At 38.1% G+C, this 27,050-nt stretch overlaps 1 protein-coding gene across 2 annotated transcripts; it reads left to right on the top strand.

Moving 5' to 3' along the window:
- The first annotated feature begins 7,049 nt into the window (after nt 1–7,049).
- Nucleotides 7,050–21,720, top strand: LOC126267388 (uncharacterized). Of its 2 annotated transcripts, none has more exons than XM_049972576.1 (3): nt 7,050–7,137; nt 11,616–11,828; nt 19,229–21,720. In XM_049972576.1, the coding sequence occupies exons 2-3, from the start codon at nt 11,639–11,641 to the stop codon at nt 19,384–19,386; spliced, it is 348 nt and encodes a 115-aa protein (XP_049828533.1). In that variant the 5' UTR covers nt 7,050–7,137; nt 11,616–11,638; the 3' UTR covers nt 19,387–21,720. The 2 variants fall into 2 exon arrangements, with proteins under 2 accessions (XP_049828533.1, XP_049828532.1); XM_049972575.1 differs by lacking the exon at nt 7,050–7,137 and adding an exon at nt 7,218–7,399.
- The last annotated feature ends 5,330 nt before the right edge of the window (nt 21,721–27,050 follow it).

The following is a 27,050-nucleotide window of genomic DNA, read 5'->3' as shown; positions in this document are numbered from 1 at the left end:
AATTCAGATACTCTATTATTTACTTCTGTGTTTTCTTTGTAGGAATCCATAATATTGCCATGTAGAGGAAGGTGCAATTAGATGAATGACGAACACTAACTTCACTTAACGAAGTTTATTCAGCACTTGCACATGCAAGAGCGTGAAGCGAACTGCCTCCGGCCAGAACACATATAGTATATATACAGTTAGAGAACATTCCAGTTCAATGACTTTTGACGTTTGTGGATACTTCTAGAATGTACTTGAACCGAATATAGAAATTAAAATTTTACAGTTCAGGTGAGTTTCAAACTCAGAAACCACCATGCAACAGTCTAGTATCATAACCACTACACTTTAGTGACTGTGCTACTCAGATACTTCTGCAACATTGCTCCCTCCTTAAGAGAACAGCGTCTCCGTGTTACGTCCTCCTAGTCTGGGAATGAGTCATCAGTCCTGTATACTCAAACTCCCAATGACTGATGCTCGCCCTGGCGGTGATCTTAGAACTTCTTTTGCCGCTATGCTCTTCATCACCTTTCTGCTTGTTGCCTGTCGCTGGAGCTTCGAATTTACTGTGGGTTGCAGGATTCTTGTAGGGCTTCATTAGAAGGATATGGATTGTATCTCTGGTCTTTCGTCATCTTGTGTCTGGGTCGAAATCTTCAACTTCATAAGTAACATCAGACAACTGTCTTACAACCTTATAAAGTCCAAAGATGTGATGGCAGCTCGTAACACTTGTGTTCCTTTTAATAATTCTGGGTGCAATTTGACTTAACAAATGAAAAAAACTGATGCTTCCCTATCCAAAGAACAAAATGCATATTCCTTTTACTCAAGCTTGTGTAACGTGTGAAATTCTGTTGTACCACGTAATTTTTTCAGATCCATGCACTTTTTTTGTGTTGTTTTGCACTTCTGTCTCCTTTCTCTAATATACAGTCTTGCGGCAGCATTCTCCCAGGTTCGATTCCTGGTGGGGTCGGGGATTTTTCCTGCCTCGAGATGACTGAGTGTTGTTGTGTTATCTTCATCATTATTATTCATCCTCATTATGGTTGGAGGAAGGCAATGGCAAACCACCTCCATTACTACCTTGTCTACTCGACACTGTGGGTCTCCCGCATCATTCCCTACGCTCTTCGGAGTATGGGACCTCATCATCATCTAATACATACATATCCCTGCAAACTGCGAATTATTTCAGTTCAGTAAACACCATTTTGGTACAGATGTGGAGTTCAGAATCCACGCCTATAAGCTACCGCATTGTGTATGTGCACTTCGCGTGTAAAAACAGTTGAAAATCATCTCGCGAAGATCGTAATTCCCGTGGAAAGAACAGTTGAGGACAGCAATGCAAGTTGAGATCACATGACTTGGCATTACGGTACGGTGCCCTGATGCACAATGTGAATTTCCCCTAAGACTGTGCGGAACATTAGACTCTCTAAACAGTTTTATGTTTCAATCAAAGTGTCTGTCATAATAACAGACAACAAAAGAAATATATTCATTTCATGCATGAAATATGTATTTATATGTGCATCTTCATGTTTTTGCGGCGTAAAGACTGCATGACCAAAATTTTATGGCATATGTGTTTATATGATCTGTTTTCAGTGGAGAAAGCTGCACTTATACACATATTCGAAAGTACCTCTTCATCATTAATGTGTAGTTTATGTCACTGAATAAAGGTGATTTGGCTGTTTTTACATGTATTTCATGATCATTCTTGTCTCTTGATAATTTAATAATGTTTGGAACACAAAAATTTAATAACTATTCGTTAATTAACTAGAAAAATGATTAAAACAGTCTTTAATTTTATGGATGCTTTCTCGTCGCTTGGGGTACTAGTGTCGCATCCACAGGCACTGATTACATAGGGCGTGAGGGGGCCCGAGCCCTGTCAAAAATTCGTTTGGGGGGGGGGGGGATCCGCCCCCCAACAATTTAAGAAAATTATTAGTTACATTATGCTTTGTAAAATCACAAAATTGTGCTGGAATTTTTTATTTTCCTTGTTTGACAATAGTCACCTTTTAAAATATATTCAGTAATAAGTTAAGACAAATAATTATTACAGTAGTAAGCAGGTTAACTGAAAACGAATGGTGTGAATCAAGATAATGTTACAGTGCTATGGGCACACTTAGTTTTCCCAGTGCACAAACCTTCGGGTAAAGTCTGGCGCCGGCTGGCCTGTGCTGTGGCCACGGCGATGTCAAAAGGACGGGAGCAGAACACTCTGCCCTGCATCGCCTTGACGCTTCGAGACGTCATGACGCTGCGGCTATATAAAGTCCACCCTGCTCTCGCAGTCATTCAGTGCGCATAGTTTCGTTCAGTGCATGCCGCAGACGTATTTAGATTTATGACTTTAGTGGACTGTTTTATATGACTACATTTTATTCGTTTACTTTAGTCTCTTAGTGTATTGTGAATTAAATTTGAAATGGATAAATTTGTTACCAAAAAGGCACGCTTGGAAGTTGGTGATACCGCAAGTCATCCTCCAACAATTATTGTGTCATCGATTGCTTCGTTGTCTTCAAGTGAGAACAGTTCACAGCCAAAACCTGGAGAATCCGGTAAGGGAAGACCATTTCAGAAGTCTTGGTTGATCAAATATACATGGCTAGAATATGAAGCATCTACCGAAAACGTTTGCCGGCCGCTGTGACTGAGCAGTTTTAGGAACTTCAGTCCAGAACCGGAACCGCGCTACTTCTATGGTTGCAGGTTCGAATCCTGCCTCGGGCATGGATGTGTGTGATGTCCTTAGGTTAGTTAGGTTCTGAGTTCTAGGGGACTGATGACCTCAGATGTTAAGTCCCACAGTGCTCATAGCCATTTGAACCAAAAAAGTTTTTTGCAAAACCTGCAAAGAGGCTAATGCTAAAAATCTATTACAATTTTCTTCAAAAAAGAAGATGCATTTACTTCTGTAGGGTTTTCTAACTGGAAAAATTCTGTCTTCATAAAAATATGTTTACACATAAAGAAAGCGTTCTGAAACTAAATTCTTTCACTAACCGAAGTGTGGCCTCCCAATTGAATGAACTGTTAGATAGTGACATGAAGAATAGCCGTTTAGCTCTTGAGACAATTTTTACTGCTGTGCAATTTCTATGCCGACAAGGACTAGCAATTAGAGGGCACGAAGATGTAAACTCAAATTTTTTTCAGTTATTGGAACTCCGAAGGAATGACATACCTGAGTTTAAAGATTTGTTAGGGCATTCAAGGTACACTCCTGGAAATGGGAAAAAGAACACATTGACACCGGTGTATCAGACCCACCATACTTGCTCCGGACACTGCGGGAGGGCTGTACAAGCAATGATCACACGCACGGCACAGCGGACACACCAGGAACCGCGGTGTTGGCCGTCGAATGGCGCTAGCTGCGCAGCATTTGTGCACCGCCGCCGTCAGTGTCAGCCAGTTTGCCGTGGCATACGGAGCTCCATCGCAGTCTTTAACACTGGTAGCATGCCGCGACAGCGTGGACGTGAACCGTATGTGCAGTTGACGGACTTTGAGCGAGGGCGTATAGTGGGCATGCGGGAGGCCGGGTGGACGTACCGCCGAATTGCTCAACACGTGGGGCGTGAGGTCTCCACAATCGTAGGATCCTACGCAGTGCCGTAGGGGACCGCACCGCCACTTCCCAGCAAATTAGGGACACTGTTGCTCCTGGGGTATCGGCGAGGACCATTCGCAACCGTCTCCATGAAGCTGGGCTACTGTCCCGCACACCGTTAGGCCGTCTTCCGCTCACGCCCCAACATCGTGCAGCTCGCCTCCAGTGGTGTCGCGACAGGTGTGAATGGAGGGACGAATGGAGACGTGTCGTCTTCAGCGATGAGAGTTGCTTCTGCCTTGGTGCCAATGATGGTCGTATGCGTGTTTGGCGCCGTGCAGGTGAGCGCCACAATCAGGACTGCATACGACCGAGGCACACAGGGCCAACACCCGGCATCATGGTGTGGGGAACGATCTCCTACACTGGCCGTACACCTCTGGTGATCGTCGAGGGGACACTGAATAGTGCACGGTACATCCAAACCGCCATCGAACCCATCGTTCTACCATTCCTAGACTGGCAAGGGAATTTGCTGTTCCAACAGGACAATGCACGTCCGCATGTATCCCGTGCCACCCAACGTGCTCTAGAAGGTGTAAGTCAACTACCCTGGCCAGCAAGATCTCCGGATCTGTCCCCTATTGAGCATGTTTGGGACTGGATGAAGCGTCGTCTCACGCGGTCTGCACGTCCAGCACGAACGCTTGTTCAACTGAGGCGCCAGGTGGAAAAGGCATGACAAGCCGTTCCACAGGACTACATCCAGCATCTCTACGATCGTCTCCATGGGAGAATAGCAACCTGCATTGCTGCGAAAGGTGGATATACACTGTACTAGTGCCGACATTGTGCATGCTCTGTTGCCTGTGTCTATGTGCCTGTGGTTCTGTCAGTGTGATCATGTGATCTATCTGACCCCAGGAATGTGTCAATAAAGTTTCCCCTTCCTGGGACAATGAATTCACGGTGTTCTTATTTCAATTTCCAGGAGTGTATAAGTGAACATCCCACGATATTGAAAACCAGATCATTGATCTGATCCAACAAAAGGTACCCTCCGCCATGCACCGTATGGTGGGTTGCGGAGTGTGTATGTAGATGTACTAAGAAAGTCTGCATTGAGAAAGGTATTGGCATCAATTAAGAAGACTGAACATTTTTCTCTTATGGTTGATGAAACAAATGATTCTTCAATTCACAAACAAGTGTCGATGATTCCATAATCATCAATGAAGACTTTATTGGCTTATACGAGACCCCCAACACTGAATCACAAACTGTCTTTAGTATTTTGAAAAACGATTTTGCTCATCTTGATTTGTCAGTGGATAAGTTAGGGCAGTGCTATGTTGGTGCCTCAAATATGAGAGGTAAGTTCAAAGGACTTAAAAAAGTTAGTTTTGGATATACAACCAAAAGAATGTTATGTGCACTACACTGTTCACAGTTTAGACTTGCCACTTGTAGACAGTCTCCACCATCCTAAGTCTATGAGGGATATAATAGCTTTAGCCAAGGAGTTAATAAACACCATAAGGGAATCCAACAAAAGTGTGGGACTTTCCAGAAGCACAAGCTGTGAGAGTGCCAACGACCAAGCTGGTCTACAACCCCTTTGCCCGACTTGATGGGCTATGCGAGCTTCTAGTATCTTGAGAATATTGAAAAACTGAAGAACTTCTAGAGTTTTCAAAACATTTTCTGCAGAGGACAAAACAGAGGCAGGTTACAAATGTGCTGGTCGGCTACCTTGAGTCAATGTTAGAATTCAAGACAATTCTTTTCATGTCTTTATTGCCATGCTATGAACCCAGTAGAAGATGTCAATGAAAGCATTCAATGCCCTCATCTATGTGTTGATGCTCTGGAAATGATTTGTATATTGAATGGAAGGCATGATAGTTTTGAAGACTTTTGGGAATTGTGTTTAAAAGAAAAACCTTCACAAGTTGATGATCCTTCCCTTCCTCGGAATCAAAGTACACCAAGGAAGTATGAAAACAATGAAGCCAGCTCACTGCACACTTACAATATCCCAAAGAGATACTACAAAGCTATTTACATTGAAGTTTGTAAAACGCTGCAATCTTGCATTACTGACAGGTTTGCTTCAACTAGACTCACACAGGTCATTGCAGTTGAAGAAGAGTGCTTGCTTTTAGTAAAAAGAGGTGTAACAAATTTGGAAAAATCAGCTGAGTTTTTCAAAAATGACCTAGACATTGAGAGACTGCGTTTACACTTGAATATGTTATCCAATATCGCTAATAAAAGAAACAACTGATCCTAAAAAAACATGTGTGAAGTAAGAAAGGACATAACACAAGTGCTTGTAGTTGGAGAAATGTTATTTGAAGTAGTGAAGTGCATTAAGCTTCTCCAAGTAGTTGCAGTTACGACAGCAACAGCAGAAAGGTCATTTAGCATCCTTAGACATCTGAATTCATCTCTCCGATCAACAATGGTACAGAAGTGATTGAACAACTTGGCTGTTCTTCATGCCCACTGAGATGTTTTGAATGAATTGTATATCTGACCAGCAATCAACGACTTCCTATTCAGTAATCCAGTCAGTCGGTCGTCATTTGCATCTTTCCAAAGACACACCAGCCCTAATAATGGCATTTAGAGCAATATTAAAAATCTGTATTAAATAGAGAATAAAATACATACATAATATTAAATTTTCATTTTCGAAATAATATTACTAGTTTAGTACTGTATTACTATAGTACTGTATTAGTTATTTTCAAAGACTTAAATATTTTTAGGGTGTAAGACCCAATTAAAACCCGCTGTTTACATACTTTTTGAGTGAAAGTATTAGACATACTGTATTAACTTTATTGTGTCAAAGCATTAACTTTGAGTATTGTTTCTATTTAATGAAGCCTTATTCAAAGTGAGCTTAAATCAGCTGTTTCACTCATTAATCAAAGTGCTATTACTGTGTGACAGCGATATTTTATGTTTTATTCTTTTAATGATAGTTTAGGATTTATATAAATTTAATTTCAGTCTTTCAGGAGCTATATGGTCACTACTCTGTACAAGTCTATAAACATGATTATTACTGTAAATTATATTAGCTTTTCACGAAAATTCCGTGTGTGTTTATGTTTTGTTTCTTCTTTCAAAGTCAAAAAATTAGTCGAGTTATCGAGAGTCCAGTTTGCAGGGTTCTAACGTTGATCATATGACTCTAAAATGCTTAAGCTTTAAAACTATCTATTTTTCATCTGAAATTTAGAAAAATTTCCCGAGACAAGACCCCCCCCCCCCAGTATGGATCCATTAATATTTATTATAAGTCGGCGCCCCTGGTCGCACCAACTGTAAGATGGCAACAATTTTCACGGTAGTGACTGTTTAAGTTAGACTGTGGTCCATATTATGATATGAGTGAGCGAGAACACAAAAATGGGTTTAGGTTGGATATTGGTAGACGACGCTACCCCCCTCCCTCGTCAGCGTCAAATTTTTTTCCCAGTAACGTTAACGTTCCTTTTCGTTGAGTGCCGCCAGTTTTGACGTTCCCTTCTCTTCCGTCTAGTGTGAGTCGAACTAGATTACATAGTAATTCTGATAGAAAATAAACAAATAGAAATGCGGAAGGATTGCAATTTTTAAAACTAAGAGACTCAGATTCCGGTGTTTCCCATTAGTATGTTTATATATATTAATGGCTAATGTCTTTTTTCCGTAGGTTGGTCACTCTACAGTTGGGCGTTGTTACTTGTTAGGGCGGTGGTTGATGCGGACTGAAATGTAGGTCGTGGTGGTGTTTGGTATTACGAATTTTGGTGGAAATGTTTTGTAAGTTTTACATGAATTTGTTTTCGTCACGCTAGCAATTTACTCTAAGCATAGAAATTGTTTGCTAATAGCTGGTAAGACGTTTACTCATTGGTATGCCATAAAATGTAAATAAAACGTAACATGAAAGAAGTGGACGGATGACTGTGCGTCGAACTCTTTAATTTTTAAAATTTTCTGTATTAGTGATGTGGAATCTACCGCCATTTAATATACGAAAACTGGACTGTTAAATAAATTAATTTAATGAATTTTATAGTCGAGGATTAATTACAATTTTAAGCACAGTGCATCGTTAATACACCATAGATGTCTCCAACAAATTTACAGTTATTGGAATATAATATGATTATGCTTGTGTCCCGGCTGTATAACCCTCAAGCGCTGTAAGCACAATAATATACACACATGCGAACACACCAATCCCGCCACTCCACCGCAGTTACAATTTCATAGATCCCTGAAATACTAAGTTCTTCCAAATTGTTGAGTAGATTTCATGCAGACACATGACTTTCTATAGTTTAAATCAATTTCATTAGAAAACAGTCTCCGTGACGTGGCTGTTTCGAAAGTACAGTAGCACATATTGCAAAATACTGATGGGAGATTGGTAATTTAAGTTTATTAATTAAAAACTCCAGTTTCACTAGCTTGGTAGCACAGTATGGTATCATAAGCTGGAATTTGTAGCAAGACAAAAGTTTTGTTTCCTCACATTATATAGCTTCTTCTGTTTTATCCAACTATAAGTGACAGGCACAGAAAGTTTGTGAAATACTAAGTATTTGAAACTCTGTACTGATAATTGTTATTAATTTGTAAGGAATTACATTACGCATGACTGTTGATTTTTATTAGCTCTTATTGAATAAAATTAATGATATTTCATCACTGAGCGGATATTAGATGAAACTGTCACCGGAAAGAGTCTCTAGGATAAACAGCACGAGTTATCCTTAGTGCATTTTTACTACAATAAATATTTTTTTGTATTATAGAGTGTTAATAGAATGGGAGGCACTGAAAATTTGTAGACCAATGATACAGTGACGCTTACCAGACACTGTAGTCACATATGTGGGTTGTTACAATTAACAACTTTATTGTCAGTCACACTATTTTCTTTCTTAATTAATGCCATATGGAATTGCACACAAAAATACTCATATTTTGCTTTCTTTCTGTCACATTACTTGCATAAGTCCTACTTTGTATTTATCATAATTTATGTATATAATATTATGAAAAAGAAAAAGTGTCATACAAGTTTAGCTTTTGGCCAGTATTCCTTCTTCTGAAGTAGAGAAAACACACACTCTCTGAGGCAGATTTGTACATGTATATAACATAGATCAAAACTCTAGCATTTCTCTCTTATGTAATGCAATGTTCCTCAGCTTATCTGGGACTGATGACAGTAACAGATTTGTTCTGTAATTATTAACCCTAGCAATGCCAAGACTTCCATAACCTGCATTACCCAGGAGGAGTACTTTGTGCCAACCCTAAAACAAACAAAATTCATCCATTATTGTTGAATTACATTAAAAAAATACTTCTTAAAGAGTTACTGATTTGTAATCAGGGTACAGAACCTGAAAATACCGTTTAACACACTCATAGCAATATCAACAGATTTTCTATAATGTGTACAACCAACTTTGACCACCAAAAAAAATGTAAATTTTCATTGTTGTTTACTTTTACTCTCAAAATACTTTTTAAAGAGTTATTGATGTGAAAGAAAGACCCTGAAACTGGAAATAATGAATAAGACTTTCATTGCGGAAAGTGAATCTGGTACTGAGATTTAAATTTTTGGGTTACATTTAATTGAAAAATTTAAAACACACGGAATCTGGCAGAAGAATTCATTAAAACAACAAACTTTTTTTCAGAATTTTAAAATAATGAGAAAACTGAGAGAATTACAATACCTTTTTCTAAAGGTGGGCATAAGCTACACCTTTTAAAATTGAAGTTAAGCAGAATACAGTGAGAGGAGAACATCATTTATTTCCATTTGAAACAAAAGAGACAAAACAAAAATATAGATTATGTTGAACAGTTTCACATAATTTTCATTCAGACTGATGATTATGTAATTTTCATGAGTTTCTCATTGGTGTAATCTGTTCTTGGTTCTGATTTTCCAGTGATAGTCGTTTTTGTCTTCAGTTGTTTTCATCTATAGAATGTATGTTGCCTTTTCCCTAATGTGTTTGCAGCTTGTTAGCCATAAATGAACATATTCCTATCTGAGTTATATATTCATCTCCCATTCCTTATTACTACATTCTCATCATTGTGACAGAATTGCAGCAGGGGGGGGGGGGGCATGTTTGATCATAGTGCTCCATACTGTATTCAAGTGATAGTGTTCACTGTTGGTAGAAGGCACAGGAAGCTTTTGTCTAGTTAGCAAATCATTGAGGGCAAAAGCACCAGCCAAGACCTGGTGGTGAAGAATCACATTACCTTTGCCATTGGCATCTTGGCAAAAGAAGTGTACTACGTTGATAAGTAAGTGCCCAGTTGAAGTCAAAGCGATGGTGCCAATTGATTTGGGGGGGGGGGGGGGGGGAGGATGAGATTGAGTGAGAAATTTGTGTCATAAAAAGCATATGCAAATGACATTCGCATAAGTGGGTGAACCTGTGGGTAAAGAGCTACTCAGTACTAATATGACCTAACCCTTGTTGTGTATCCTGATATTCACACCTGAATCAAACAGATTGCCCGTTGCAGATGACTGCAGTACTACAGGCTTTTTCCATCACTTACAGCATGAAAACAGAATAATTAGTGTCTGGCTGTGACACCAGAACTTTACTTCCTGCAGTCGAACACTGCAGCCAGAATCTCCATATTTCAGACTAGTTAAGCAGCAGGGGAAGAACAGTGGCCATGGTGTGCCAACCACCACTTTTTGGTCAGTGCACTGGGTCAAGGGGATGAGTGTGTTTTGTTCTAGGGAGGGCATAAGCAACAGCAGTGGCTCTGATGGCATAAAAGCCGTGAATGAGGTAATTCCATCTGCCCTCAGCCTCACAATAGGTGGATACCTCTCATCCATCCACAATCTCTCCCACTCTCGTTCCTGATGATGGAACTATTACTTCTTAAAGCTGGGATATTGTATATCCTTTTAGATGTGTATAAAGGCTTTACTGTTATTTCACCTCCTGAAGGTAAGTTCCTGACAGCAATGCTTTCTCATAATTTTGGAGTGATATTACCGTGCTTCTCTATTGGACACTATCCAGTCACATGGGATTTTTCTCTGGTGAGAACACCTTCCCGTGTGGAATTGTATCAAGCAAAATAAAAGGTAAAGCTGTCAATCAGAGGGTGTGTTTGAGCACCACAATGCTTTACTGTGGATGGACATAAATGTGGTATGATTTAAATTAAATGTGGTACAATTTAAATTATCTTCCTATATTATTAGGGAGAAGATTTGAATGTGTTGATTGGGTGACTAGCACATACTTATCTTTCATAAATAATCAGCCAACCATACTTCCTTGAATACTTATCCTTCACTATGTTAATCTGTTTGGTTTTTAGAAGTAGTCATGTCTCCAGTTTTATGTTTGATAAAATCAAATTTGTGGATAAAAAATCTCGAGTGTGTCAGTGGGAGTTTAACTGAAGGTTGGCAATTTTAGTAAAAGTGTAATGACATTTTGCTCCAAATTCACAAATGACAGTTGTCCCTGTCTGATTTGACCCATTGCTTTGCTGAGAGACCAGTTTTCAATAATAGTAGGCACATTGTAAAAGTTGACCATTGCAGATTATTGATTAATTTCTCTATCTAATATTCATCTAAACCATGTCGTAACAGAATGTATAAATTTCACAGTCAAGATGCTGCATTAGTTAGAAAAACTTGGAACATAACTTTTATTAAAATGAGACCTGCAGTCCTGTAACGAGAATAGTGTGGCAGTATTAAATGAAGTAAAGCCATTCATTTTGCTACAAGCTGAGAGGCAAGAAATAATCTCATAGTGAGTAAGATAAATATAGTAATTATTGTCCTACTTTTATTATGGGATACTTAATTTAGGTGAGTATAATTAATTCCTGAAACACTATATTCACACTTTTCTCTAAAATCAGAATAGGAACCTTATTAAGAGACATAACTTTTGTTGCTTCAGAGGATTGTTCTTGTGCTCAATTAATGGCTTTGTTTTTGTTTTAGAATATGCGACAGTGGTTTGAAAAATGTCCATTTTAGAAGAGCCAAAGGATTACATGAAAGAACCGGTGGTTTTCAAAAAAGAGTTTGGTGATTACACGGCATTTTATGTTGCAATAGGTATTTGCACTGTTTTTGGGGCATTCCTCTTCTTGCTGAATATAGTGTTTTGCTGCTGCTCAAAGTACAAAGAATATTGGAAGGACAGTAATACAGGTAAGAGTACACATATTTTTGTGTTGATATTGTTTATTTCAAAATAGTATGGTACTGGAATACAAACAGGGGAATGATTAAAGATAGCTTGTCACTGCATACATTTTGTTAGTTCTAAAGGAAGACACTGTCTGAAAGGTGAGAAACTGGTAAGTCTTCCTTGTGTGTCTGTTTTGAATGATACTGATTACACTGCCTGACAAAGAGTGAAGCAACCAGAAGACATGTTCAAATGTCAGCATAATTTTGTACACTTACACTCCATTACTGGGCTTGTTAATTATTAAAGCTGCAGTTATCTGTGATAACTACAATGGCCACCAGGGTGCATATGTGTTGCTCCAGGCATGGCACATTATATGACATGAACAGTGTCAGATTTTGACTGGACGCTCTGAAGGTCATTGAGATGCCACATACTTGTATGAGACAGTGTTACCAGCACCTGAAAGAGTTTGAAAGTGGCCTCATCATAGTGCTTGAGTTGCAATGTCCAGAATTGTGGGGTATTTGGATGTGACATGACAGTGACCCAGTATTGAAATGCGCACTGGTCGGCAAGATTCTCGTCGACCCTGTCTGACCACAACAAGGCTGGATCACCTTATTATGCACCAAACACATCTTAAACCTTTCACGTCTGTGACTACCATCTCAGAACAAGAAGTGGACTACCTGCTACATTGTGTCCTGCACCATTGGCAACAGCCAGACTATGGATTTCCTGTCCCATGCATCGAATTTTGCTAATGTCACAACAGAAACATCTGTGTGTGGAGTGGTGCAATGACTGGGAAGCAAGGGCTGCTGATGAATGGTGTTCAGCAATGAATTGTAGTTTAGCTCTACCCCAGGTGACTACCTTTGGTAACGATTGTGGCACTCTGCAGAGAGGATCCCTTCTTCTAACATTTTGGAGAGATGCAGCAGTATCAATCCTGACTTCATGGTGTGGGGAGCCATCAGGTAATGACTGGTATTGATTGAAGGAACTCTGATAGCACAATGGTACAGCTGACCACTTGTATCCATGTGTTACCTCTCATGTGACAGTATCATGGTGCCATTGTTCAACAGGACAATGCTCGCCCACACGACATGCACGCCTGTGAACTGCTGCTTGCCGTTGAGATACTCCCATGTATAGCAAGACATCCAGATCTGATAGAATATGTGTGGGACCAACTCATAGTCTGACACCATCCCAGTGTCAGTATGCAGGTATCGAGGACAAGCTAATATGTGTGAACCAGCTGGCCTTACAACACCATTTTCAAGCAAATCAGTGCTTGTGTCCAGTCCGTAGGGGAAGTAAAGTCATACTCCTAAGTGAGCTCGTACTGCCAAGTTTTTTGTAAATTTGACATAATTTTGTAATGACTTAAATATCATTACATACCCTCTCTCTCACCCCATAAACTCATTTCGTTTCCTCCTCCCCTTCTAGGTGCTTCACTTTCTTTGTCAGGTAGTGTAGGAATTGATCGAATGGAGATGAAAATATTGTTTCAGATCAAGTTGGTTTTAGACCAGGAAAGTCATGCTCTGGCTGGGTCCTGGGTGATTTCATCTCAAATCATACAGGTCAAGAGTGAATGTGTCACACCATTATTTTATAGTTTGCTGGGAAAAAAATGTTCCACATGATACCTATCCAAAATTACAATATTTTGATTTTCTGATGATTTGTTAAAACGCTACAGGCCTCTCCAAATAAGGGTATGTGTGAAAATGTCGTAACGGAAGGGAAAACTGAAAAATTGTAATAAAGAAACCGAAAGTGATAAGAGATCTGAATTTATTTTCAATAAATACTTTGTTCCCAATACTATGAGACATGATTAATACATACACACTTCTGAGCATCTTCTTCTTTTTCTTTTAATAAACTATGAAAATTTGTAACTTTTTGAGAATTTCAAAATTATGTTTTGAAAATATAAGGAGTCACAGGATGTTAACTGTCTTGAGAAATGATAAAGTGGAAAGACTGCTAACTGTCATTTATGGCATTAATGCAAGAAATTCTTAACTGCCAAAATATTTTTACATAAACATGAAAGAATCGGAAATATTTTTTGGTTATTTACAAAATATTTTCTCCAAAAACCCCTTCCTAAACCTTCTAAAAATTTCGTGGTACATTAGTTGATCATTGTACTTAGGGAATGTACAATCAGAATGGTTAATACTCGTCTCTACAAAATGTGAGAAATTTTTTAGGTAGACCTAGCTTTACTTTCAAAGTCAAAAGAAATCATCGACATTTAAATATTTTAAATTGATCATTGGTTTTAAGTAAATGTCATGCAGAACTGGTATTTCTGAATCAAAATAATTACTTTACAACATTGTGACTGAGAAAACAATTCCATGAATTAAAATTGTCTACAATGTAACAAGCAACACTGCACCATTGAAAAGAGGGTGTTTTTCCCCCATCTGCTTCTCACTGAACTAGTATAGCCAAGCTGATTTGCACACAGTTATATCTTGCAGCTCATGGGAGACACACATTAAGTGGCTCATTACAAAGTCTTCTAATATATCCTATGGTCTCTGCATTTCACACACAGTAACAATGGACACCAATAAAAGGAAAATGAGGATAATGGAATGTAGTTGAATTAAATCAGGTGATGCCGAGGGAATTCGATTAGTTAATAAGACACTAAAAGTAGTAGCTAAGTTCTGCTATCTGGGAAGCAAAATAACTGATGGTCGAAGTACAGAGGATATAAAAAGTAGACTGGCTATGACAAAGAAAGTGTTTCTGAAGAAGAGAAATTTGTTAACGTGGAGTACAGATTTAATTGTAAGGAAGTCCTTTCTGAAAGTGTTTGTATGGAGTATAGCCATGTATGGAAGTGAAACAAGGACAATGAATAGTTTAGACAAGAAGAGAATTGAAGCTTTCAAAATGAGGAGCTAAAGAAGAATGTTGAAGATTAGATGGGTAGATCACATAACTGATGAGGAGGTGCTGAATAGAATTGGGGAGAAGAGGAATTTGTGGCACAACTTGACTAGAAGAAGGGATCGGGTGGTAGGACACGTTCTGAGGCATCAAGGGATCACCAATTTAGTATTGGAGGGACGTGTGGAGGGTAAAAATCATAGAGGGAGACCAAGAGATGAATACAGTCAGCAGATTCAGAAGGGATGCAACCCAGTAGTGGCTTGATTGAATTCCTACCACAGGCTTCATAGTAGACCACTCTTCTCTCTGATTTCTTAATAGAATTCCCTTAATGTATTTTCATTTTGAATTAAGATTTTCATGTTTGTTATTAATGCTGATATGGTGTGTACAAGTACAGTAGCATCTCTTGTAGCATCAAGAGCTTCATGCTGGATATTAAATCTTGTTGCAAGGTGTTTACAGAGACCTCCTACCCCACCACATGCACTTTTTCCATTACCTATCGCTGAAAAATCCATTTTTTCCCTTAATTTCTGTACCACAGAGTTGACCACGTTCATAAAACTTAAAGCAGATTTTAAAGTGAGGTACTGCACCATCAGTGACATACACATTTAGCAAATGCATGGCATCTGGATGATATGTCATCAATTATCATGCTGACAGCGTACCATGCATGTGCACTGTCATGAATGAGATCATTGCTGACAACAGCTAAACAGTGTGATGTTCCAAGGAAGCGAGCAACACATGTGAATATTGATACTTATAATGTATGCCAGTAGTAACTTTGTTTCGTTCTGCAAAGCAACAGACTAGTTTTCAGCAGTGTTGAAATGAAGAACTAATGTGTCAGTATTCTGGGATGTGGCTGATAATACTTCTGCCATGGGCTGTCTCTGACTATGATGGTGAGCTATTCTTTTCATGTCCCAATGTGGAACCTCTGTAACAAACTTCTTTGCCGTTACTGTCTTCTTCACCACCTCTACACCCTCCCTCAGTGGACAGGTTGTGTCATTGTCAGTATCTTGACGGTGTAATGCTTCAACAGTCATCATGTCAGCACCAATACACATTGCACACTCTTGCAACTAATGTTTATCTTGCAGCTCTTGACACACACACAAAAGCACCAGGTCTGTCTCTGTGTACTTTTTTCCTGTGACACTACTTATGCAGAAACAAACAAGTTTCAAGTTAAATACATGTGCGTACGTCCTTCACTGTCTGACATTTTACCCATTTTGTTGGCAAGGAGTAGAATTTTGTGAGACCAGTTTTTAAAATCAGGCACTCCTTTTTCTTTAGGAGACATTCTTCTGTTATTGATCTTGTCAGGTATCTTTTGAACTTTTTCACTATTTTCACTAACAGAGATAACATCTGTCCGGTTAGGACTTTGCCTGTTGCAATGTTTGTCATCACTTAGGTAGTCTTCCAGAGCAACAGTATGCTTATCATCTTGCAACGAATGCCCACAGTAAGAATCTGGCATCCACAAATACCTTTCTTATTCTTTATTTTATGAGCTTTTGAAATCACATAATGTGAGGAAGTGGGTATGTATTTCTGTATCTGCTGCATAGAGTAGCTACCTGGTATCAGTGTCAGTAACTACTGTGTAGGTGGCTGCAGTATTTAGATTTAGAAACCACACATCACATTTCAAGTTCATATCACTATATTCAGGTTCTATGCCAAATACATCTACATTATACACTTCATAAGGTTTTGGGGATGTTGCTTGTGTAAAACTTCCTTCAATTTATTCTACTTTTCTTTTAACGTACTGTTTTCTTCTAGTGCTTCTAAACTTTGCTGGATGTTTAAGTGAGGATATAGCAGGGGCTTTAGCAGAAATGCTAACATTCAACACCTCAACAATTTTACACCCAGGAATATAAACACCTGAACTGTCTTCTTCAGTTTCACATTCGGGTGATGGCGATCTTTTGGGTGGGGCATCATTAAATTTCTTCTTGTAGTGAGTGTAGCAATTCCTGCACAATGGATGTAATGCTAATACCATTACTTGAGGACCAAGATATTTCTGAAATACCCTGTGACAGATTTTCAACAACTGTGAAGTGTTTTTCTCTTTTCTTAAACACCACCTACTTATGTCTTCTTTTCATAGTCCGCACACCTCACTCTGTCACTACTGTACCTCCTAACTGACATTGTATCTAACAAAAAGTTCAAACCAAATAGAAAACTTGATTCAGAATGGTTTACCTGCAATTGCCTACTCATCTGTTATAAACAGAAGAGTAGTGGAAACAGTTTTGCCAACTTGTATATTTTACACTAAAAATTCAGTGATGCGAAATATGCTGAATGTCAAAAATTTTTAACACTTTACACAGAAAAATATTGCCCACTGTGTTTGCACTGACTACTAACATATTAATCAAACAGTATTTTGTGTAATTCTCAAAAGTTTTCAGATGGGCTTTTTGAGAAAATTTAGAAAAATGCAATTTTATACATTTTAGTAATACATTTTTACATAATACAGATATCTGGAGCAGAGAAGATATTGTTTATAATTACATCAGTAGCATCTGGTAATATGACAGAAAATATAGTGTTCCATGACCTTCCAAACGAAAAAAAAGAAAAACAATTAAGTGGAAAAATTAACTTAAATTTTGTATTTTTGTCTTAAATTTGTAAGGTAAACGAGCCCCATTAGTGTGTTGGTGTCAACTAAATTTTTAGCACACTAATAGGGAGCTTTAATGCAAAACATCTACCAGGCCTCCAGTACTTTTATCTTTTTTGTGTTGTTTAAAGAATTTTTTATAAGATATATATTTTTCAAAGGGCTGTACATTTACAAAAATTAAGATAAAATGAAAATAATTTATTTCTTAACATTTGTGATATAGAGGTCTAATATATATTTTTTTCCGAAGAAATTCATGACCACGAGTTGACATGACTTATATGATTTGAGATGAAGTCACCCTCCTTATCCAACACATCAGAGGTGGATATGAGAAAAAACTAGTCATTGGTGCAGCTTTTGTAGTCCTCAGTGACAGTGTGAGTCAAAAATTATCCAAAAGCTGTATGAGGCAACAAGGTTTTAGGCTAACAAATGTAATCAGATGTTTGCTCCATAGATTCTGCATAACACTGCAAGATAAAAGGTGTCACTGAAGAAACCAGAAGAATGGATTATCTCAAGGCAATGTGTTTCCCTCAGTTCTTTACAATATTTGTGTGAGTAGTCAGACTGTTCTTCTAGATCCAAGGTGTTTTACCTGTGAGAATGACAGAGCTATGTGAATGCCCAATGGAGGACATTTGAGGAAATTGAAACCAAAATAAGCAATAGACTTGAATGTTTGGAAGAATATTATGACCTAAACCTTATTAAGGTCAAGTCAGCAAAGATTCAAGTAAGTGCTTTCTGCATAAGAAGCAGAGACAATAAAAGAAAACAAAATATCAAGTGGAGAGAAGTGGAAATTCAGCATTGTAACAGCCCGAAATATCTGAGGATTACTCTGGACCAAGCCCTGTGTTTTAGAACATACTTGAAAGGGGTTTGAAAGGAAAAATCTGCACTAGAAACATCTTGAGAAAGCTGACAAGTTCTACTTGGGGAGCAAATCCCCAGCTTCAGAGTCATTCGCCTTAGGATCCTGTTTTTCTAAAAGAGAGAATGGGGCACCAGTTTAGGGACTGTTGGCTTACACCATACATGTGGATGTGACCTTAAATGAGTTAGTCCACTTAGTTACAGTCCCAAAGATTTGCCCTTTGACTGGCGGTGCACCCCCTCTAATACCATGCAGAGTAGTGGGAGAAATGGCGCAGAAGAACTAGATTGAGAATTCACAACACTTGCTGTATAAAAAAAGGTCTTTTGTAGCGAATGTTACCATTACGTGTCAACCCAGATGTTGCACACATTTTATTGTCATAAGAAAGTGCTAGAAAGCAAGAAGGCTTCAGTGCAAGGGGAAGAAATTAGCTGCAGTTACCACTTGCTCTACACTAATTGAAGAACCTGTAATAGATTAAGAACAGGAGTCCCAAGGTGCAGAATAATATGGTCATAAGAGGATATGAGGAGGATGGTATGTGCACCTGCAGAGCAGTCCAGACACAAATCAACTACGAATAAGTGAAATTACAGACAAATCCTGTTTTGCGAAAGTAATAAAAGTTGTGCAGTTCAGAAGAAGAAAAGAGTGATTTCTTCCTGGACATGGTAGTTAAAGTAAATGATTAGACAGTGAGTAGTTATCATTACTCATCCCTTTATTTACTTCCGTGGTGTCAAACTGAAGGGAATGGATAGCCAGATATCTCTTCACAGTATTCTATGTAGCAGTTTTGTTAATTTGCAACTATTTTATGTCGTAAGTAATTCATCACTTTCAGTCCACTTTTGTGTAGCATTAATAGTTACAGTTGCATTGTACGTGAAATTCTAACGTATTGTTTGCTGTTATTCCAGGCAATCGTTGGCTTGTGTCAATTTGGACGAAAACTCCACATCATCAGCCACCACTTGACCTTACAGAACTTGAGGAGTGTTATATACCCTCAAAACAGATTGCTGCTGAATATCCTCAGGAGTACTTGGAACTTCAAAAACGTGAGAGTGATCTCTAATCTGCTATGGCTTTCCATATCTACTGGCCAGCTCTGACAGTATTTACCTTGTTTATTCTGGGGATTATTATTGTCATGCTTAAATATGGTCCCAGAATATGCAAAACACGACACACAGCAAAACCAACAGAGTATGAATGGGAAGACAAAACATATGAACAGAAAGTATCGTATGCATAGTTTTGAGGATAATTCATTTCAGGTAGAATTTTATCAAAGTTGAGTATTTTTTTTATAATTTCTGTTGTAGAAGAAAGGTAATTGGTGGGTTGAATTCGGCTTTCTTTTGTCTTCATTGCTCATGAAAACTTAATATGTCTAATGTCATATTTTCATAGTAATTGAATCAAGTACTTGAAGAAAATAAATTTTGATTCTTTGCCTTCAAAAATAGTGATTAATTCACCGTAATATTAACTGAATTTGGAGACTTTTGACGTGATCGAGTTACAGTAGAAAACATATCTCTCAGTTACAGGACAATAATTGATGTGCTTACTACAGTGATTTATGAGATTTCAGAAGTTATCATTTATGGTTCATAAGTAGACAGTAGTGTCAATGTAGGAACAGTTCAGCTCTGATGACCAAACTGAGAAATTCCTGATATAGAAAGAATTACTTAGTTATTTTCAATATATTCATTTTTACCTTTCGTGTGCCTGACAGCAGCAACTCTCTGTTCATGTTACTTAAACATACTTGGTATTGTCTTGCCATTCATTACATCTTTTCTTACAGTAGAGTTAACAAAAAATTCAAGAATCAAATATGCTTTGCATAGTTAATTTTGTATTGACAATTGATCTGAAACAGCGTATTGTTAAGTATCGCTGTTGTGAAACTGGTATCTATTGGAACTTCCTGCCGCACACTCCTCTGTGGAGTGAAAGTTTCATTCTGGTATCTATTCCACAGAGATACTGCCATTAATAACATTCTTTAAAGAAAAAATGCTAGTGCCTCTAATATAGTAGGTGTAGTGTTCAGAAATATATGTAATCAACTCTCAGTAGTAAAATTCAAATGGCAGGAATGTACACTACAGTTTCTATATTTTAGAAGGACCACACCATTTTTGTGAAAATGTTATGTTTCATTATGTTATTTGATACACTTTTTTTCCACACAGAATCTCAGCCTTAAGTTGAACAGGGTTTACACTTTTTTTCCATACAGAATCTCAGCCTTAAGTTGAACAGGGTTCACTGAATAATAAAGTGTAAAAGCTATATTTTTTCATATGTTTTCACTTACTTGTAATTTTTATTATTCTGTTTTATAAATAGAAGTTACATCTTAAAAAGAAAGACACACTGTTGAGATTAACTGGCCAAGAAGTAATCACTACAACATTCTCCTTTGTGATAATAGTGCCAAACCGTCACTTCACTTATGCTGATAATGAAATGACAACATGTTTCAGCAAATTGGATAGGAATCATTACATGATGCAAAACTACAAGGGGTTCTACTCCTGTTTGTTTAATATTAGCACAAATTGTTGGTTGTGCCTGTCCAACATATAAGAAATTATTACATGGAACAAAAAGTAACTTATTTTGTTTCTACTGTTGTGTTGTAGATTACAGATTACATACATATATTTGATATTGATATCTGAGAAACTTTAGACATCTTTATCATCATTAAAATAATTATATTATTGATTTACATGTTTATTGAACATTCCTCTGTCAGTACAGTATATTCTTTTGCAGTATTATTGTACTCTTACCTTTAATTGTAAATCAAATTTTTGTACTTGGGGCCACAGTGACAAGTATGAAAGTAATATTGACAATTTTCTGTATATTAGGGAAAGCACCAGAGATTTTTTTAATATATGAACCTGCTTTTGGATGCACAATTCTAATCAGATATTTGAAATAAACGAAAAACAAATGAATCTTATTCCCAGGGATGAATAGTTGTAACAACAATTGTTTGTCATTTGGACAGTGGAGGATAAGGAAGAACTATGAAATGAAATTTGAGTAAATATTGGTTCTTTCGTTTCTCCTTTAAGTGTGTCAGCTAAAATTCATGTATTTTAAAAAGTTATAAGATGTGCCTTCAGGATGCTGAAATATGTTGGTTAAATTCTCTGGAAGATGTTACTTTTCTAAAACTTGATGTATTTAGTAATCCTGTTCCTAATGGAAAATTGAGGTATTTTGTAATGTTGTTGTTAGCTAATAGCTGCTGAACTAGTAAAGCTTTTATGTACAAGGTTATGTAATAATTCCGTCCATTTTATACATTTATATGAAAGTTTTTGTATCTTTCTTTAAACAAGAAATATACCTAGATGTTGGTACTTCTTGTAAATAATTACTGTTGTTACTAACATGATGATACGCTCCCAACTCCTACCTCAAAAACTGAATTTAAAACACCTATTTTTCCATTATATTTACAGATCATATGAGAAAGTATACATTCTACATGAATGTGAAAAATGGCAGGGAGAGGGAAAGAATGCGGTGAAGAAATATACGACGGATAAGATGTCGGAGATAATTCAGATTATATAAGTGGAAAATGAATTTGTTGGGCCACTAATTACCAGGTCAAAATTAAACACTTCAAACCATTTGTACAACAACCAAGTGACTAGAACTTGTAACATAGCTCTTGAATTATTAAAGAATGTTGCAGAGGTGAAAGAACAATTGTACAAATTTGTGTTTATTTTGAGAAGGAAATGCTACCATTGGAATTTATAAAAAGTAAAACAGTTATCAGTGTAAGAAAGGAAAGTCCAATGACTGTTAAAAATATAGAACCTTAATGTTAGTAAGCCGTGCCTCAAAAATCGTATTCACTATTGTAAAGGAAAGATTAAAATCTGAAACTAACCAACATATAGGAGAAAACCAATTTGGATTTAGGAAAGAAAAAGAAAAAAGAAATTATATGCCAAATTAATTTTGTCTTGAGAAGTTGGTTGATGAGAGTGGACTGGAAGATACTGTTTGGAAAACAGAATATAATTGTATTAGATTGGAGAGAGTAAATATTGATTATCAGACTATACACAAATAGGTGGCACTAACAAAGAGTAAAATAGGGGGATGTCTGTTAATACTGCTCTCCCCCCACCCCCATCTCTCTCCCCATCCCTCCCTCCCCACCCCTCTCCCCTCCCTCTTTACCTCATGTAATTTATTTCTAGAAAGTGGAACACAAACAATGGAAACCAGCACCAGCAGATTCAACATTAAAACAGTAAAAATGTACATTGTATTCAAGTTGGTAGTGATGTAATTTTAGCAGATTCTGAAAAGAACAGAAATGGATAAAAGACTTGGAACCACAAACTGAAAATAAATACCAAAAAGACCGAAATAAATCAGACATCCAAATTAGGGCAAAAATTGTGGTAGAAATTAAAATGCTAATGCAACCAAATGAACTGTGTTACTAGTAAGTGCAGTACCAGTTCATATAGAAGTATAATAGATAATAAAAGAAGAATCACAAAGACTTCACAAGCATTTAAAATAAGAGTAATTTATTAACAAACTGGCACCTTAGTACAAAAGAGTAAAAAAATCTACTCACCTGTGGTGGAAGGAGAACACACTTTTTAAAAATCTGAAATCGTTGTTGTTGTGGTCTTCAGTCCTGAGACTGGTTTGATGCAGCTCTCCATGCTACTCTATCCTGTGCGAGCTTCATCATCTCCCAGTACCTACTGCAGCCTACATCCTTCTGAATCTGCTTAGTGTATTCATCTCTTGGTCTCCCTCTACGATTTTTACCCTCCACGCTGCACTCCAATACTAAATTGGTGATCCCTCGATGTCTCAGAACATGTCCTACCAACCGATCCCTTCTTCTAGTCAAGTTGTGCCACAAACTTCTCTTCTCCCCAATTCTATTCAATACCACCTCATTAGTTATGTGATCTACCCATCTAATCTTCAGCATTCTTCTGTAGCACCACATTTCGAAAGCTTCTATTGCCTTCTTGCCCAAACTAGTTATCGTCCATGTTTCACTTCCATACATGGCTACACTCCATAAAAATAATTTCAGAAACGACTTCCTAACATTTAAATCTATACTTAATGTTAACAAATTTTTCTTCTTCAGAAACGTTTTGCTTGCCCTTGCCAGTCTACATTTTATATCCTCTCTACTTCGACCATCATCAGTTATTTTACTCCCCAAATAGCAAAACTCCTTTACTACTTTAAGTGTCTCATTTCCTAATCTAATTCCCTCAGCATCACCTGCCTTAATTCGACTACGTTCCATTATCCTCGTTTTGCTTTTGTTGATGTTCATCTTATACCCTCCTTTCAAGACACTGTCCATTCCGTTCAACTGCTCTTCCAAGTCCTTTGCTGTCTCTGACAGAATTACAATGACATCGACGAACCTCCAAGTTTTTATTTCTTCTCCATGGATTTTAATAACTACTCCGAACTTTTCTTTGGTTTCCTTTATTGCTTGCTCAATATACAGATTGAATAACATCAGGGAAAGGCTACAACCCTGTCTCACTCCCTTCCCAACGACTGCTTCCCTTTCATACCCTTCGACTCTTATAATTGCCATCTGGTTTCTGTACAAATTGTAAATAGCCTTTCACTCCTTGTATTTTACCCCTGCCACCTTCAGAATGTGAAAGAGAGTATTCCAATCAACATTGTCAAAAGCTTTCTCTAAGTCTACAAATGCTAGAAACGTAGGTTTGCCTTTCCTTAATCTTTCTTTTAAGATAAGTCGTATGGTCAGTATGGCCTCAAGTGTTCCAACATTTCTACGGAATCCAAACTGATCTTCCCCAAGGTCGGCTTCTATCAGTTTTTCCATTCGTCGGTAAAGAATTCGCGTTAGTATTTTGCAGCTGTGACTTATTAAACTGATAGTTCGGTAATTTTCACATCTGTCAAAACCTGCTTTGTTTGGGATTGGAATTATTATATTCTTCATGAAGTCTGAGGGTATTTCGCCTGTCTCATACATCTTGCTCACCAGATGGTAGAGTTTTGTCAGGACTGGCTCTCCCAAAGCTTTCAGTAGTTCTAACGGAATGTTGTCTACTCCGGGGGCCTTGTTTCGACTTAGGTCTTTCAGTGCTCTGTCAAACTCTTCACACAGTATCTTATCTCTCACTTCATCTTCATCTACATCCTCTAGCCGTCCCTGCTTAGCCATTTTGCACTGCCTGTCGATACCATTTTTGAGATGTTTGTATTCCTTTTTGCCTGCTTCATTTACTGCATTTTTATATTTTCTCCTTTCATCAAGTAAATTCAATATTTCTTCTGTTACCCAAGGGTTTCTACTATCCCTCGTCTTTTTACCTATTTGATCCTCTGCTGCCTTCACTATTTCATCCCTCATAGCTACCCATTTTTCTGCTACTGTATTTCTTTCCCCCATTACTGTCAATAGTCCCCTTATTTGCTCCCTGAAACTCTGTACAACCTCTCATTCTTTCAGTTTATCCAGGTCCCATCTCCTTAATTTCCCACATTTTTGCAGTTTCTTCAGTTTTAATCTACAGGTCATAACCAATAGATTGTGGTCAGAGTCCACATCTGCCCCTGGAAATTTCTTACAATTTAAAGACTGGTTCCTAAATCTCTGTCCTACCATTATATAATCTATCTGAAACCTTCCAGTGTCTCCTGGCATCTTCCACATATACAACATTCTTTCATGACTCTTAAACCAAGTGTTAGCTATGATTAAGTTATGCTCTGTGCAAAATTCTACCAGGCAGCTTACTACTTTTCCTTCTCTCCCTTTTCCTACTTTTGAATTCCAGTCACTCATGACTATTAAATTTTGTCTCCCTTCACTACCTGAATAATTTCTTTATCTCATCATACATTTCACCAATCTCTTCATCATCTGCCGAGCTATTCGGCATATAAACTTGTACTACTGTGGTAGGCGTGGACTTCGTATCTTGGCCACAATAATGCGTTCCCTATGCTGTTTATAGTAGCTTACCCGCATTCCTATTTTTTTAATTCATTATTAAACCTACTCCTTCATTACCCCTATTTGATTTTGTATTTATAACCCTGTATTCACCTGACCAGAAGTCTTGTTCCTCCTGCCACCGAACTTTACTAATTCCCACTATATCTAACTTTAACCTGTCCATTTCGCTTTTTAAATTTTCTAACTTACCTGCCCGATTAAGTGATCTGACATTCCGCGCTCAAATCCGTAGAACACCAGTTTTCTTTCTCCTGATAACGACATGCTCCTGAGTAGTCCCCGCCCGGAGATCCAAAAGGGGGACTACTTTACCTCCAGAATATTTTACCCAAGAGGATGCCATCATCATTTAACCATACAGTAAATCTGCATGCCATCGGGAAAAATTACGGCTGTAGTTTCCCCTTGCTTTCAGCCGTTTACAGTACCAGAACTGCAAGGCCATTTTGGTTACAAGGCCAGATCAGTCAATCATCCCCAGCAACTACTGAAAAGGCTACTGCCCATCTTCAGGAACAACACGTTTGTCTTGCCTCTCAACAGATACTCCTCCATTGTGGTTGCACCTACAGATGAATTTTATCTTCACCTTCAATTAGAATTTTGACAAATTTGTTACACTATTTTTGGGTTTTTCATTGGCAGGCAATAAACATAGAATCATTTTAAAAATTATTACGTTTGTTTGCTACACTATGTGATCGAAAGTATCCGGACAGCCCCAAAAATATACGTTTCTCATATCAGGTGTATTGTGCTGCCACCTACTGCCAAGTACTCCATATCAGTGACCTCAGTAATCATTAGACTTCATGAGAGAGCAGAATATGGGCACTCCGCGGAGCTCATGGACTTCGAATGTGGTCAGGTGATTGGGTGTCACTTGTGTCATACGTCTGTACATGAGATTTCCACACTCTTAACCATCCCTGGATCCACTGTTTCCGATGTGATAGTGAAGGGACACGTACAGCACAAAAGTGTACAGGCCGACCTCGTCTGTTGACTGACAGAGACAGTCGACAATTGAAGAGGGTCGTAATTTGTAATAGGCAGATGTGTATCCAGACCATCAGGCAGAAATCCAAACTGCATCAGGATCCACTGCAAGTGACAATTAGGTGGGAGGTGAGAAAACTTGGATTTTATGATTGAGCGGCTACTCATAAGCCACACATCACGCCAGTAAATGTCAAACGACACCTCACTTGATGTCAGGAGCATAAACATTGGATGATTGAACAGTGGAAAAATGTGTGGAGTGACAAATCATAGTACACAATATGGCAATCCAATGGCAGGGTGTGAGTATGGCGAATGCCTGGAGAATGTCATCTCCCAGTGTGTATAGTGCCAACAGTAACATTCAGAGGCAGTGATGTTATGGTGTGGTCGTATATTTCATGGAGGGGACTTGCACCCCTTGTGGCACTATCACAGCACAGGCCTACATTGATGTTTTAAGCACCTTCTTGCTTCCCACTGTTGAAGAGCAATTCGGGGATGGTGATTGCATCTTTCAACACGATCGAGCACCTTTTCATAATATACGGCCTGTGGTGGAGTGGTTACAGGATAGTAACATCCCTGTAATGACTGTCCTGCACAGAGTCCTGAGCTGAATCCTATAGAACACTTTTGGGATGTTTTGGAACACCAACTTCGTGCCAGACCTCACAGACAGACTTCGATAC

Source organism: Schistocerca gregaria, chromosome 4, assembly GCF_023897955.1.
Source record: "Schistocerca gregaria isolate iqSchGreg1 chromosome 4, iqSchGreg1.2, whole genome shotgun sequence".
NCBI classification, from domain to species: domain Eukaryota; kingdom Metazoa; phylum Arthropoda; class Insecta; order Orthoptera; family Acrididae; genus Schistocerca; species Schistocerca gregaria.
The sequence above is the reverse complement of the archived record's forward strand: the minus strand, read 5'-3'. Positions and strand labels throughout refer to the sequence as shown.

Bases quoted from the DNA above. Each gene is read 5' to 3' on its own strand.
- LOC126267388 (XM_049972576.1), top strand. From the start codon at position 11,639: ATGTCCATTTTAGAAGAGCCAAAGGATTACATGAAAGAACCGGTGGTT. The intron at 11,829-19,228 runs GTAAGAGTACAC...CTGTTATTCCAG, and splicing joins TTGGAAGGACAGTAATACAG to GCAATCGTTGGCTTGTGTCA.